General features: G+C 37.9%; 2 protein-coding genes across 3 annotated transcripts in view; one reads left to right on the top strand and one right to left on the bottom strand.

The window, feature by feature from the left end:
* The window catches only part of PPP2R3A (protein phosphatase 2 regulatory subunit B''alpha), a 159,609-nt gene extending 149,732 nt beyond the window's left edge, over positions 1 to 9,877 (top strand). For both annotated transcript variants that reach the window (XM_063113740.1, XM_063113741.1), the window contains one exon: positions 7,462 to 9,877. In XM_063113740.1, the coding sequence (XP_062969810.1) occupies positions 7,462 to 7,588 (127 nt within the window). In that variant the 3' untranslated portion in view covers positions 7,589 to 9,877. The remainder of the gene's footprint in view (positions 1 to 7,461) is intronic.
* A 1,605-nt stretch (positions 9,878 to 11,482) lies between these two features.
* Positions 11,483 to 14,860, bottom strand: part of MSL2 (MSL complex subunit 2) — a 38,388-nt gene continuing 35,010 nt past the window's right edge. The window contains exon 2 of the mRNA XM_063114315.1: positions 11,483 to 14,665. Coding sequence (XP_062970385.1) covers positions 13,071 to 14,665 — 1,595 coding nt within the window. The 3' untranslated portion in view covers positions 11,483 to 13,070. The remainder of the gene's footprint in view (positions 14,666 to 14,860) is intronic.

Raw genomic sequence — 14,860 nt, 5'->3', positions numbered from 1 at the left:
CTCTTCTCATGTTGTGAGAGATAAGATAAGGCTTACACAGAATACATATGGATTATAAGGTCCCAAGAGGAGAGAAGGCTTAAAACAGCCACAGCCTATAGAGTGAGCACTAGAATGTCGACAAAGGAAAGGAAAGGCCCATTTACAGAAATAATAGACTGATTCAAAAGCTAGGCCAGTCCCCAAATCCCAAGACTACACCCCTTCAGGTTTCATCTCAAGAGGAATTATAGATAAGTCATTGTGAGTCTAACTGACAAAAAGAAGTTGCCAGACACAAATGTTAGAAAGGGAGGAAGAATGTTGGCACCATAGAGCAGAGGCATAGAAGCCAGACAGATCTGGTCCACTTGCCAGCTGGGCAGGTTACCTGACTCCTGAGGCTCAGTTTCAGAAGATACCAGCAACTACCTACACCAAGGTGGTTGTGAGAATCTGAAATAATGTATGTAAACACCTGGCACATATCTACTGATAAACAGCAACTGTTAACTACTCCCTCTGTGGAAAGAGATGCAATGAGACATCATGGTTAAGAGCATGAAATTTGGAGTTAGACAAACCTAAATTCACCTTCTTGCTCTGTCGTTTATTAGCTGTGTAATCCCAGGCACTGAGCCTCAGATCAGCATCCCCTATACAATATGGGTACACATGCCACAACAAGTTGTTTTAAGGACTAATAAATAAGACAGTGTATGAGGGTACTTCAAAAAGTTCATGGAAAGATTCGTATTATCTTTTAATTCTATTTTTCCACAAGTGTTTTAAAGTACCCTCATATATAATATAGAGCCCTTTGGCATAGTTCTTATGTAATCAATACACAATGGCTATTACTACCACTTCTGTGATCTTGGCCACATTACCTGATCTCTCTGAACTGGAGTTTAATCAGCTGTAACATTAACATTCCATCATTACCTTGTTCCCTTCACTCACAGGGCACAGTACATGGTTGACACAGTAAATATCTATTGCATGAACAACAGGATTGTTAATGAAAATTAGAGAATATATATATATCACGTATCTAACGGTGTCTGACATTTAAATGCTCAAACAAATTGAGCTATTCGTGGCCTTGAGCCAAGAACCTTTTCTTAGTCTTGTAATCCTCCTAGCACCTGGCCGACTGTTAGGGATGTAGGAAGTCCTCAGCAAACGTGTACTGAGTGGCACAGAAGACAGCAGTACTCCAACAGCCACCCTCACCACAAGGATATCTACAGGGGCCCAGAGGACTTGACCTTCCAAAAACAAAATTGTCCATCTACTTTATCATCTCACAACAATAATAGGTAGCCTTTGTGCCAAGTGCCTATATCTCCTAATTTCAAGCCTCATACTTATGTAATGCCTTCAATAAGTAACCTCATAATGACTCCAGTTCTCAGTGAGGTGAAGAAGGGCCCAGGGTCTCCATAAGTATGAGGCTGCAAACATTGCAAATTTGCACATCTAGCACACAAAGTGATCACAGCATACAACAGCATTTGTATAAATTCAACCCTGGTAATGAAAAGTCATAGGGGAAACCAGAAAGACAAGGTAGCAGTTACTTAACCCTATTCAACTAAATGTGTCACCTATATGAAGATAACAGGTTATGATACCATATTTCCTTAAAATTAACATTCTTATGATTTCTGCAACAGAGTAAGTTGAAAACTCTAAAAAATTATGTAAAGCAGACCAAAGGGTCCTCCATGTTAGTAGTTAAGAAATAGATCTGCAATAATCAGAAACAAGCTTTTCTGCCAATTTGAATAATGTTTAATACCTCAGATTTTTACTTAAGAGCCTTTTACATTATCTTAAAAATGCTTTCTTACAGGATATTCTGGTATTTCACCAATAGCTTTACATTTGAATAATCCAGATTAAACAATTTTCTTTTTTATTCTGGGAATCTGATTAGTAGAAAAATATAGGCTTGCTACAGAAAAATTGGAAAATATGAAGAGATTGATTAAAATCACCCTTGGTTGAATGATATAGAGATAACCATTATTTACACTTAGGTGTATTTCTTTTTTACTTTAATGTGAATAGTATGTTCAAAAAACATAACTTTTAAGGCTTCAAAATATTCTCTCAAGCAGTAATTCACATCCATTTCCCTACTATTGGACATTTAGGTGGTTTAGAACTGTTTTCTACTGAATGTTTTTAAAGGCATCTTTTTCCTTTATATTAAATGTAAACTTAGATGAATTTCTTTTTGTAATTCTACATTTACTGCCGTCAGCACTGGAAAATAAGGCACTGTAGGCAAAAAAAAAAAAAAAAAAAAAAAGGTCAGCCAGAAACCCACCAGAGCAATCTTGTAGGAATGTAGCTAGTGAGAAGTAAGGGGTTGTCTGAAGCCTGGCCGTCCTCGTTAAGGTGAGAGAATTTAGCAGAAGAGTAGGGATACTGTGGAGGATTGGGGGTATGTCCGTGTATATATTGGTGTGTAGGGAGAGGAAGAGAAGCCAAAGCATGAGTTACAATCTTACGGATAGAATAGATTTGTAATTTTTTTACAGTGCTCAATGAACAGAGCCTTTATATGGACCTGAAGTTAATGATTTTTTTCCCCCACATTTAACAAAACTGTTCAAAGCCCAATTTTAATTCACTTCAACAGATATTTACCGGTACTGCTCTATGCCAGGTACTGTGCTTGGTAATAAAAATGAATGAAACCCTGTCCCTCCCCCTTCAATTTTATAATTAGAACATGTTTAGCCTAAACTTTTATGCTATCTTCAACCACAACAAATAAAAACTAACAGTTGATGGCTCATGACCCTGGGGAACTGCAAGATTTCCTCAGCCATCGAAAATGAAGTGAGATCAACTTTCTGAAGCAGGATAGTAGGTGGTACATATTAGGAAATTTTAACAAGCTGAAACAAAAGGAAATTCAATGAACCAAATATCGAAATTCCAAATTATTTCAGTTAATCCATTTTATGTAAATAGCTTAGAGTATGTTTTTAATTTAAAAGTATAAAGATAAAATCCACACACTATTTCTGGAGCTTTACAGACTCCGAATCGGAGAACTACTTAACAATTTATTCTGTGCCTATGACCACTATATGTCTTAGATTTCCCCCAGGTAAGCTCTGAATCAAATATTCTATCCCTTTATCCCTGTAAATAGAATCCCAGAGATTGGAATCAAACTACAACTACCGTACGATACCCTGAAACTGCATACAATCCTTTTTCAGACCATCTATGCACCAGTTATTCTGCTTATTCCAGCTACTATATTTCCATCCCAGGGGTCTACAGAAATAGCCTTAGTACTTTTGCTGAGATACTGCTCATCCGAAAGGAAAAACTTACTTAAGGATACAGACAATGATATTGTTAGCAAAATTACACGAACCATTATTTTCCCTCATATAACAATACTTCGTTAAAGAATTTGTTCTCAATTTATCTTTGATTTCTGGTCAATTGTTTGTAAACCTTGTGGGTTCTGCTTTAATCCTCTGACCGCTCTGCTTATTCAAAAATGGCTAGTTACTGATAACACCAAGGTCCAGGGTTTGATCCTTGTACCAGCCAGCCAAAAATAAAAGCCCAGTCAAATGAACAGAGAACACCTCATAAAGAATCTTCATTAGAGCCCGGAGGAATCCCAGTGACCTACAACTAAATCTCAAAGTGGTCATTTAGGAGTCAGTAATATACTCTCTCTACATGTTCTCAAGAATTCCTGGAGAGCAGGATAAAAGTTAAGGCTCTCACAGATCTGACTTCAGTGACTTCAGGATGATTTCTGCACACTCACCATTTTACTAACTTCCCCAACAACTACACATCGCTCACAAGAGCCTTAGGACATCACTTTTCATTCAACAGTTCATTTTGAGCACCTAGTGCCAGTCACTATACTATAGACCAAGGAAAGTTCACTGGGGAAGACAGACATTTAATTACATAATTGTGAAGGAAACAAATAGGATGAATCGGTAAATGGAGAGGGGGTTCCAACTTAAGGTGCTGAGGGAAGAATTTCGTGAGGAGGTGATAAGATCTAATGGTTGACAAGGAAAGTTATGCAAAAAACAGGGAGCAAAAATGTCCTAGGCAGAGGGAAAAGTATGTGCAATGGCTCTGAGGCAAGGAACACCATGTTGGGAAAATTTTAAAAGGATAATGTATCTGTAGTATAGCCAATAATAGAGGGAAATGTGGTTGGAAAACTTAGCAGAGGCCAGATCATGCGGAGCCTAGGGAGCTACCGAAAAGAGCAAGGAAGTAATATAATCCCACTTAATGTTTTTTGAAAATTATTCTGCTAGATTGGTGGAGGTTTAAGAATAGAAGCGGGCCGGCCCCGTGGCGCACTTGGGAGAGTGCAGTGCTTTGGAGCGCAGCGGCGCTCCCGCCGCAGGTTCGGATCCTATATAGGAATGGCCGGTGCGCTCACTGGCTGAGCGCGGTGCGGACGACACCAAGCCAAGGGTTGTGATCCCCTTACTGGTCACAAAAAGACAAAAAAAAAAAAAAGAATAGAAGCAAAGAAACAAATGAGGAAGCCATTACAGACATCTAAATAAGAGATGGTGGTAGCTCAGAAACGAGGACTTAGGAAACTTTTAAGTGACATCTCAGATTAAAAGATGAACACAAATTAGACAAAGAGGGGGAAGGGCACTTCAGGCAATTGAAAAATATGTGCAATGGCATTAGGTCCCAAGACCATAAGCCACTCCAACACCCGTAAACAGCCTGGTAGGGAAGCAGCAAAGCCTATGTGGCAAGAGTGAAAGCAGGAAGACCAATTGTTAAAAAACTACTGTAGTAATTCAAGCAAGCAAGTGTGGTGCCCTCAACTAAGCCAGTGGTGATAGGGAAGAGGAGGCAAGGCTGTTTCCACATGGTAGTAGTATAAGAAAGTGGCTGGATTTGGAAGACATGAGGGGAAGAGGAAAGAGGAACTTGGGATAACTAGTTTTCTGGCTTTGAGTGGGTAGATGTGCCATTCACTAAAACAGGGAGAACCAGGGCAGTGGGAAAGATAAGTTCAGATTTCTACATGCTGCCATCCTGAAAGAGCCAGCTAGTAGGCAGATGAATACATACATGGGGGTCTCCAGTTTAGAGGCTGAGGCTGGACATGTAGGTTTAGAATCCAGTGAACAAATGGTGGGTAAAGCTATGGGAAAGACTAAGATTCCAAGTACAAGTCAAGAAGAGCTTAGTTACTCCAGAACCCTGGGACACACTGACACAGAAGGGGCAAGTTAGAGCAGGGTTTCTCAGTAACAGCACTGATGTTTTAAGCTGGATAATTCAATTGTGAAGTGTTGTCTGGCACATTGTAGGATATTTAGCAGCATACTTGGACTCTTCCCACTACATGCTAGTAGGACACACTGAGTTGTGACAAGTCTCCAGACATTACCAAAAGTCCCCTGGGGGACAAAATCACCCCCCAGCTGAGAACCACTAAGAGTAAGATGAATCTCCAGGATGCTGACAAAAGGATGGTTAGTGAATGAGCTTACTTTTGTAAATTTTTTATTTGGAAATCACACATAAAATTTGTAACCTGCCCCCTGTATAGCGTTGTCACCATCGTGCCCAGGTACTTCTCCGTTATTAAAGTAGTAGTTAACGTTTTCCAAGAATTTATGGTTTATCAGGCCCTAATCCCCACCTTGATCCTTATGAGTAGTAGGAACTGTTGCTATCTCATTAGTTGAGGAAACTGATGCAGAGGGCTTAAGTAACATGACCAAAATCACAGTAAGTGATCAAACCCAGACTGGAACCTGACTTTGAGTCTGACTCCAAAGCCCATGCTCTAAGGCAAAATTACTTAACCCCTACTCCAGATGGACTCCATTAGGCTACAAAAGCTGTGAGGAGCTGGTTTAGTCTTTTTCATCATTGTATTTCTAGCATTTGGCTCATGCTGAGCAACAGGAGTTCAAATATTTGCTGAATGATTCTCACTTCAGATTTAATTCTTTGAAAGTATGCCTTATTCCCAACCCTGCATTGAAGTATTTGACACTGACAGCTTCAGACAGCAAATTAGGGCACCAAGGGGAAGAAAATGTCTTCCATTCAGGGCTGGCCAGGTAGTTCAGTTGGTTAGAACACAGTGTTGTGACACCTAGGATCAAGGGTTCAGATCCCCTTACCAGCTAGTTGCCAAAAAATAAAAATAAAAATCCCTTCTAAAAAAAGAAAATGCCTTCCATTCTGACAGGAAAGAAGCAGTGTCTGACAGTGCATTGCTGGAATTAACTTTTCAGAATTTTTCCCCCAAAATGGAGGCTCTGCCATCAACCACTTCATTCCCATTAGAGCAAAGTTATCCTCCTATTGTTTCCTTATCCAGTAAACCCCAGTTCCATGGAGGCCTCAGGGAGGTGGGAGAAGAGAAGTGGAAACAAATTAATGGAATGGAGTATTTTTGCAAGATGACCAAGTTGTAAATACTTTCTGATAGTATCATAAGCTCGTATTCATAGGGAAGTCTTCCATCAGGTAGGCTTTTTTAAAAGTTTAACCTCTAACCTGTATTCAAAAATGATTTAGAAACTTGAATAGGTGCCAACTACCAGGTATACCTGCCTCAGCATATTTTTCCTCATTAGTCAGCCTTAGTACCTTCTTAATGAAGGGATGGCTGATGTACAGAAATTTCTGCTCAGATGTTGTGGAAGGCTCCTGCAAAGGGTAACAAGGCTAAGCCAGTGATGCTAAATACTATAATAGACATTGCTAATGGATCATGTATATTTTTCTGGGCTCAGATGTAGCATCAGAATATTTATCTACTTAATATTTCAGGCAGCTATCATTCCCAAGAGATGAAATATTTTGTCATCTTTTCCTAAAGTCAACCTCAGGGGTACCCTGGGGGATATGGAATTTGGGGGATACATAAAGGGAGTGAGTAGAAAGAATTCTTCCCAGGATGAACATCTACGTGTGCTGTTGTTCTACAAAGTAGAATGGAGGGAAATCCATTAATGGGCTTTCATCTGCTCTACATACACACTTACACATCTAAGTGTGCTTCTTGGAAGCTATAGAGGGAAGCTACAAAGCAATTTGAGTTGACAAAGTTCCCCACTCTGCAGGGAAATTTCAATGAAAGCATTCATGAAAGCTCATACTTTATGGACCTCAGACACTCCTTAACCTCGCATCATCCATAATGCTCTCTTCCAACCAGGGTCCCTAGGGAAAGCTTGATACAGCACATAATCAATAAATTCAGACATGGACTTGAGCTTTAAGGAACAGTGAGAAGAATGTGTTTTCTGCTCCTAAAGTGCTGTCTCCTCCAGCGCCACTCACTTGTTTATAGCCGCTATTTAGCAACTGAGGATACCTTTGCAGGCTGGTCTTCAGTCTGTTTGCCATATTGACTTCTACCCAAATATTAAAACTTTTAAAAAAATCAGTTAACTCACTTTTGCTTTGTTCTTTCAGCTCCTTTGAAGATTACGAAACAGATGAATCTGCCTCTCCCTCTGAATTTGGAAACAAAGGCAATAAAATAGTAACCTCAAGCCTTTCAGAAAAATGCGGAAAGCTTCAGTCAGTGGATGAAGAGTAGCTGCCAATGTCTACATGAAAGGAAGATATGTACTTTAAATGTTTTTCTTGTGAAGAGATGCTTTTTAAAGGCTTTGATTTCACCAAGTATATAACTGCACTAGGAACTTTAAAATGTTTTTAAGCAATAGGTCTGGATACACACTCAACTTAGGAGACTCCTCCAATTTGCATCACACTTCTTGCAGAGCTTTTCCTTGGAAGTGAATATAATGATGTACCATCACCTTCCAAAGTCTGTGAATCAGCACCCTACACCCCTGAATGTACCAAGGATCTCTTGGGGACAGTGCCAAGTGCAGTTCTCTGCACAGAAGCAGAAGTTGCCTCAGTGCTGGCCAGTGTCCCTGAGGCCTCTCAGGGCTCCTATGGAGCCTAGAAGAAACTTTCACTCGCAGAAAACTTGAGTCAAAAAATTCTGGAACTTGAAAAAGCAGTAAAGACCTCCAGAATTGACTTAGCCCTAGTAATAAAAGCACTGCCAAAACATCTCAGAGACTTCTTTTACTTATATGTGTAACTGCAGTTTAAAGATCTTGAACTTACCTGGTTTAGTGTAATTTCACAATGACCTGCAGAACTGCTAGTCACTTTACATCCTCAGGTATTGTAACCACTGGGCCTTCCAACTTTGCTGGCAAGCTCTAACAACCTCCCTATCCTGACTATGGATCTTACATAAAATCTCAAGAAAAAAACTTTTTAAATGAAGACAAGTTACAGAATTTGACTCATACTTGAAAAAAACCTCTTTTTAACTTATCTAACATTTGTAGAAGTATTGGGTTAGTAATCTGTAAATTAGTTGATGCCCTGTCTTTACTTCCTACCAGAAGGCCTACTTGAAGACTTAAAGGAATAATGATATATGAAAATCCTTATTAGACATATTCCTTTCTTCACTGATTATTATTTTTTTTAACCACAGTCCTAAAAGTGTCAGAACAGTTTGCCTTTCCACCCCACTTGGTTCCTTTGCTGGTGTAAAGGCCAACCATTGAACTAATCAATCAATGAAACCCAGTGCTACCGTAAGCAAAAAGTGTAGAAAGGAGAATTTAGGAAATGTACCATCAACTAGTACAGTAAGAAAATTAGTAATGCTAGCAATCCTGCCTGCCACAAGATCCTCCAGGTTTTTTGTCTTCAGGATTAGAACTGATCTTTCATTTAACTGTTACAGAAAGTGGTAACTATTACAGCTATCTAATAGTTCACACAGAAGAATTAAAAACTTAAAAGTGACTAAATTTTTAGGAAACACTATATGCAATAACTTAAACACACTGATAAATTATTAGGATTAATATTATTTATGTGATACCATGAAACTTACCACTGATCTCATCCAGCCTTTATCAGGGAACGAAAGCAACTATTTTTTATTTCATGTAACAACAACAAAAGGTAATACTTTTCTTAGAAGCCAGATATGGTTTTTGTGTTTTGTTGGGTTTTGGGGGGGTTTTCTGGTGGTACGGGGATCTGAACCTTTGACCTTGGTGTTATCAGCACTACTTTCTGCCAATAAAGATAACAAGCCAGCCTGAAGCCAGATACGGTTTAAAGGTTTTTACTGTCTGTGCATAATGCTCTAAACTATTTCTAAGACACACCAAAAAGTAAAAATAAAATTAAATTTTACAACATACTTTCTTTTAAACTGTTTGGCTTCACCTTACCTTATTTCTCCTGATTAAAGTCCTCTTTCACTTTGATCAATATTTGGTTTTTAAACTTGGTAATTATTATAAATGTACAGCTATCAATACCATTCAAGATAGGCTACTTTAATTTAGGTTATCCAAATTATCACATTTTCAGGAATTATAAGAACATGTTTCACTGTACTCCTTTCTTAGAGCTGAATGCAAGGAATGTGAATTCTGAGGAGCTACGATAGTATATATTTGACTTCGTGGTAAAGATCATGCTAAATATAATCATTAGTGCCAAAACGGAAATTTCGAGTTGTTACAATAGCCTAGCTCCCTTGATAAAAGTTGAGGGTTATCATGATCTTAATGGTATTCAATGAGAAATGACTTTCACAGCATAACATTAATTGCCAAGGTAATCAAACTAATAAAATAAAATTCTGCATATTTTCCCCCCGCATCTTATCTATGTGTACTGCTCAAAGTGTTTATAAAACTCCACATTGATCAAATGAGATAAGTCATTTGCTCCGCTTTTGGAAATGTTAATGTGTTTTTGAGTGGAAAAGGCTGCATGATTTAACTTTTGTTTTTCCTTTTTCGCAAAACTAAATAAAGCTGTCAAATACAAATCATGTTCATTAAGTTAATCACTACACACTTTTGCTTTTAATCATACTTGCAACTCATTTTTATGTCTGAAAGAGTAACACTGAAAACAAGCTTGAGTTTCAAAGAGAAGAACTCTTTGAACCCCTGGTAAAACCATAAAGACAGGTCTGGAAGGGTAATATCTCATACTGAGAAGTGATCTCTGGGGATAAGGAGGAGGACCAGGGTTTGGGAGTGAGAGGTTCACAGGGATCAGAGAGAACTTTAACTTTAGCCTTACTTATAACGTATTATTTTAAAAGGATGTATTACTGTGTGTTATTGGGTACCTAAGATTTAATTTTTTAAAAGGAGGGAGAAAAGTATAAAATACCACCCAAATGTGAGATACAGACACTATACTTTAAACAGTATTTTCTAAATCATTTTGTACTTGTTACCTATGATATGGGAAAGGACAATTTTCTTTCTCATCTGACCGTCATAAAACTTACTTTTCTTCAGCAAGGTCACCATGGAATTGTTTTTAAAAAATTAAGAACACAATGAAACAAAAGGAATTCTTTATCCTAGGACCATACTACTTGCAATGCATGAAATGTCAATTTAATAAAGCTAATCAAAAAGATAAATTGTCATCTCTAAAACTATTACCTATGGTAAAAGATCATTTGATCATTTATATTAATAACAGACTAATAAGAACACTAAAGGTGTGCCATATTGTAATGCTGTTATTGTTTTGGTGGTTTCAAATCCTCATGAAATAAATCTAATTACTCAGTAATTTCTCCATCAACCTAGTCAGACACTGATCAGCATTACTAAATAGCTCATGGTATAAAGAAAAACAATGTAAAAATCAAAGCATTGTAATTAATTATTCTTCCCCAAATGTATATAATATAGACCATTCAGAGCACGCTATCCCAAACTCCTCAGTATTCTACAACATAGAATTAGAAAACTATCATTTATTGATAGATTTAAGGTGTAATACAGGTTTCCAAAAATGTGGCAGTGAGAATACCAGCATAAAAAAGAGAAACTTGTGCTAAAAACAACCTGAATTCATCATTGGCAATATTACATAACAATCAAATCCCTCACATACTAATGATTTCCACTTTGTCTATATTGCCAACCTCCCATGCATCAAAAAACACAAAACTAAGATCATCAAACTTGGGAAGCAATAAAGTACTCTTATGAATTTTAAGATCATAATATTAGGAAAACTGGGGAGATTTGCAAAATATATCCTAATCATCCATGTGTACAATCTCATTTCTAGTCATTTTTGCAATATCATTAGTGAATAAAGAACAGATTTACAAGTTTATATAGCAGGGCATCTGGGTTCAACACAAAACTGTTACAAACTTTGGGTAAATACATGATTCATAAGACATTGCTAACATGTAAAAGAATCAAATAAATTCCAAAATTTGGAAAGCAAATAAAGACAAGACAACTAAGAAGCATTTTCCACCATTTACTCTTGTTATCAAAAATAGTTCAACTCTTCTTGCAAAACAAAAACAAAATAGTACATACTGGACACATACATCACATTTTTCTTCCTATGGCTTTAGCCCACCCCCACCCCACCAAAAGAGACCCAAAAAAAAAACAAAAAAAAAAAACAAAAAACCAAACAACAACAGAAACAACTCTACCTGACCACATTCACAGAAAATGACACCAGGATATACTATAAAACAGGAGGTGTCATCTGCTCTGTGTCCAAAGGTTTCTTCTCCATGTCTTGTACTAGGCGAGTAACCATCATTGACCATGCTGTGTGCCAAATCAAAATATAACTTCAACATACGTCAGATCTCACTAGAGATGGTGAACGTAGTAGAAATTGGGAATTTTCCAGCAGTATTTTTCTTTAAATAAGCACTGTCAAAGCAGCAACTCTTCTTTTAAATCATAAGGTTATTTCTTTACACCTAGTCAGTCCTTATTTTATTTGGGCTGTGCTCTTTCACGCAACTGACTAGACTTCCCTTCAACAGAATGTTTATGGCTCACTTGTCTTCCCTGTAAAAGTTAAAGGGAAGAAGTTCATTTAAACTGAAACATAGTTTGTGCTTTACATGCAAAAGAGCATTCTAAAGAAAATCCTCCTAGCTTCAAACCTACCTAAATGCACAGGCTTCATAAAAAGGCATTTTTATTAGGCCTCTATAAAGATGCCCTCATAATGAATAGCACCCAAAAAAAAAAAGAAAGCATATGTGGCAAATTATTAGAAGAAACAAAAATCAAAGTGGCCGATGGCAATAAGTATAATGCAGAAATCTGGATATGTTTGCGGGCATTATTCCAAAATTATTTTGAATAAATCCCAATTTCTAAATAAAATCTTTTTGTATTTTTTTTTTAATTCTGTCACATACTATATAGTCTAAATTCAATTACCTTCAGAATAAAACTGCTCTTCTCCACTTCATTCATCCAATTAGAACATTGCTCAAAGTGAAGGAAGGATTTAGAATTCTTTCCCTTTTTAAAAGGGGCTCAACTCAGCACAGTTTTGTAGCATAAACAGCTAAACATTTGCTGTCTGACAGAATTTCAGTTTGTTCACTTTTTAAAAATACAGGGTTCTTAAAACATTCTGAGGGATAAATTTTCTTTCATAATACTGCTGATTAAAGAACTGCTACATACACCAGTAGCCAATTTTCATGATCAGAAATGGTATTGTGTCAGCACAAAGGTTGAGCAGGACACATCAGCTTTTCAACAGGAGAAACATCAATGGCCTCTGAAGACAGCAATGAGTCTCCTGAACAAACTAATGGCTACTTTTCCACAAAAAATTAGCGTACTCTTTATGGACCGACTAGATACCACTTCATTACATTTAATCATAAACTTTGATTATGCACAAAGCATGACCATAAACAATGAGGTTAATGTTATTTTCCTTGCCAAAGTTCATTTTGTATAAATCAGTTGCATCAGCATTTGTTCTCAAACTATGAGGTTCTGTAAGAACTAAGGACATAAAGTTGTAGGGTTACTCCTCCATTATCTGCAAACTATTTCCCCGACACTAACACATATAACTTAGCAATGAAAACACTTGATACAAGTGATCTATATGCAGGAGCTCCGGCAAGTTAAACCAACAGAACCATAGCTGCCGTAAAACTGTAGCTATTTCCCTACCAGAGGTAGGTTTAAAGACCCACTGATTTAACAGTCGAATCTCATGTCTATAGCTTCATCCAAACTTTTATCATCATGTGTACTGGCAGCTAAAAATGTGGTTACTGGGGACCCTGTGACATTAATTACACTGGTGCTGGTACTAGCGTTACGCACAGCAATGCTAGTCACATTAATGCCCAAAGTGAGCCTGGTCTGCTCCAAGGCCTTTTCTGGCACAGCAAATGCCTCCAGCTTCTTCTCGCCATTGGCCATATAGGAGTTTTGGCAGCCACGACATATACAATCTAAGCAGGCTTTGCGGTTAGAGTAGCAAGGACAGCGTTGGCCTCGGCATGTAAGAACACTTGGATTTTGAGTAGCACGCCCACATTTACACCCTTTCTTTTCCTGGGGTTTTTTGTACACAGTCTTGGTGGGACTTCCTGGCATAAAATGATGACTAGGAATCTTTTCCTTTACTGCTTTGTCTTTTTTTAGAATACCTGGCTTGGTTTTAGAGTGAGATTTCTTGGATCCATGTTCATGACTCTTCTTCATGCTTTTAGTAGACAAAAGTACAGTTTTGCTGATTTTGGGTGTCGTGCCTCCATTGGGAACAGTTGCTATAGGTTGAAGAGAAATTTTACTCTCCCGTTTCACTGTTACGGGAGCAGATGCCCCCAATGTTGGGCCTCGGATAATGGTAGAAATTGGAAGTGGCTGAACTTTCTCACTGTCACTTTCTGATCTGGATCGTTTCCTATTCAATTTTGCTACCTTTGGAGTTGCTGCTGTACATGATAACCCATGAAGTGCAGGACTGGTAGACATAAAAACATTATGGCTAAGAGACTGGGAAGAAAGCTGCAGAAAAGGTCCATTGGATACAGTAGCTTCCAAGTTCGGTGGCAAATTTGGGCAACAAACCTCTGTATTTGAAACAGTTTCTAAGCTGCGAAGTACTTCCTCAACACTCAGTAACAGAGAGTCACCAGGTTTCATATCTTCACTGAAACTACAGATATCAATGCCTGTGGAGCATAAGTCAGTGGCTACTGTGTCACACACAGGTGGCAGGCTGTCAGATAGATCCTCAGTTTTTACGTCAACAGTGTTATTACATACATCAATTGTATTTGAATGTTCAGGTGAAGGAATATTTATACCAAATCTATCTATTGAAAGCCCATTATAAGTAGGCAAACCATTGATAACAGAACTGCCAATAGCAATGCTAAGGGTGCTTTCAGACATTGGCGATAAACTAGCTTGAGGATCAGTCGTGGGTTCTGAGGTTGAAGGTAAAGGGGAATGTGTCAAACACAAAGTAAACGATGAATCTGAGGGTTTTTCTGTCTCCTCACAAAACAATGATCCATCATTAAGCAAAGCCAAAATATCAGAAGAACAGTCGACTGCTTCGATTATATCCCGTGCCAATGTAGTCTGTGTTATATATTCGCATAGTTTTTTGTAGCAGTTCACTAGGATGCTTAACTGTTTGTTTTCTTCAAACTGCTCATAGTCTTTGCACCAGCTACATGAAGGTTTCATCATCATTTTCTTGCCTTTACAAGTTTTGCAGACATAGTGTTGGCAGGTGGAGTTGGTAGGTGCAATAGGATCTTGTAGCAAATGTCCTAAAGGGGGAAAAGGAGGAAAGCAAACACTTTAGTAAAATCAATTTATGGTTACATATACTGAAGTTAAGGTGACATTATAAGTAACCTATCAAAAATGAGATAAGTTCACTAGACCAAATAAAAAATACCTTGTGAGAAACCAAAAAACACTTAACAGCTCACTTCACTTCCATGCCATATTTCCTATTCCTG

This window comes from Cynocephalus volans, chromosome 11 (assembly GCF_027409185.1).
Source record: "Cynocephalus volans isolate mCynVol1 chromosome 11, mCynVol1.pri, whole genome shotgun sequence".
Lineage (NCBI taxonomy): Eukaryota > Metazoa > Chordata > Mammalia > Dermoptera > Cynocephalidae > Cynocephalus > Cynocephalus volans.
Note: the sequence above shows the minus strand (reverse complement) of the source record. Positions and strands in the feature narration are given on the sequence as shown.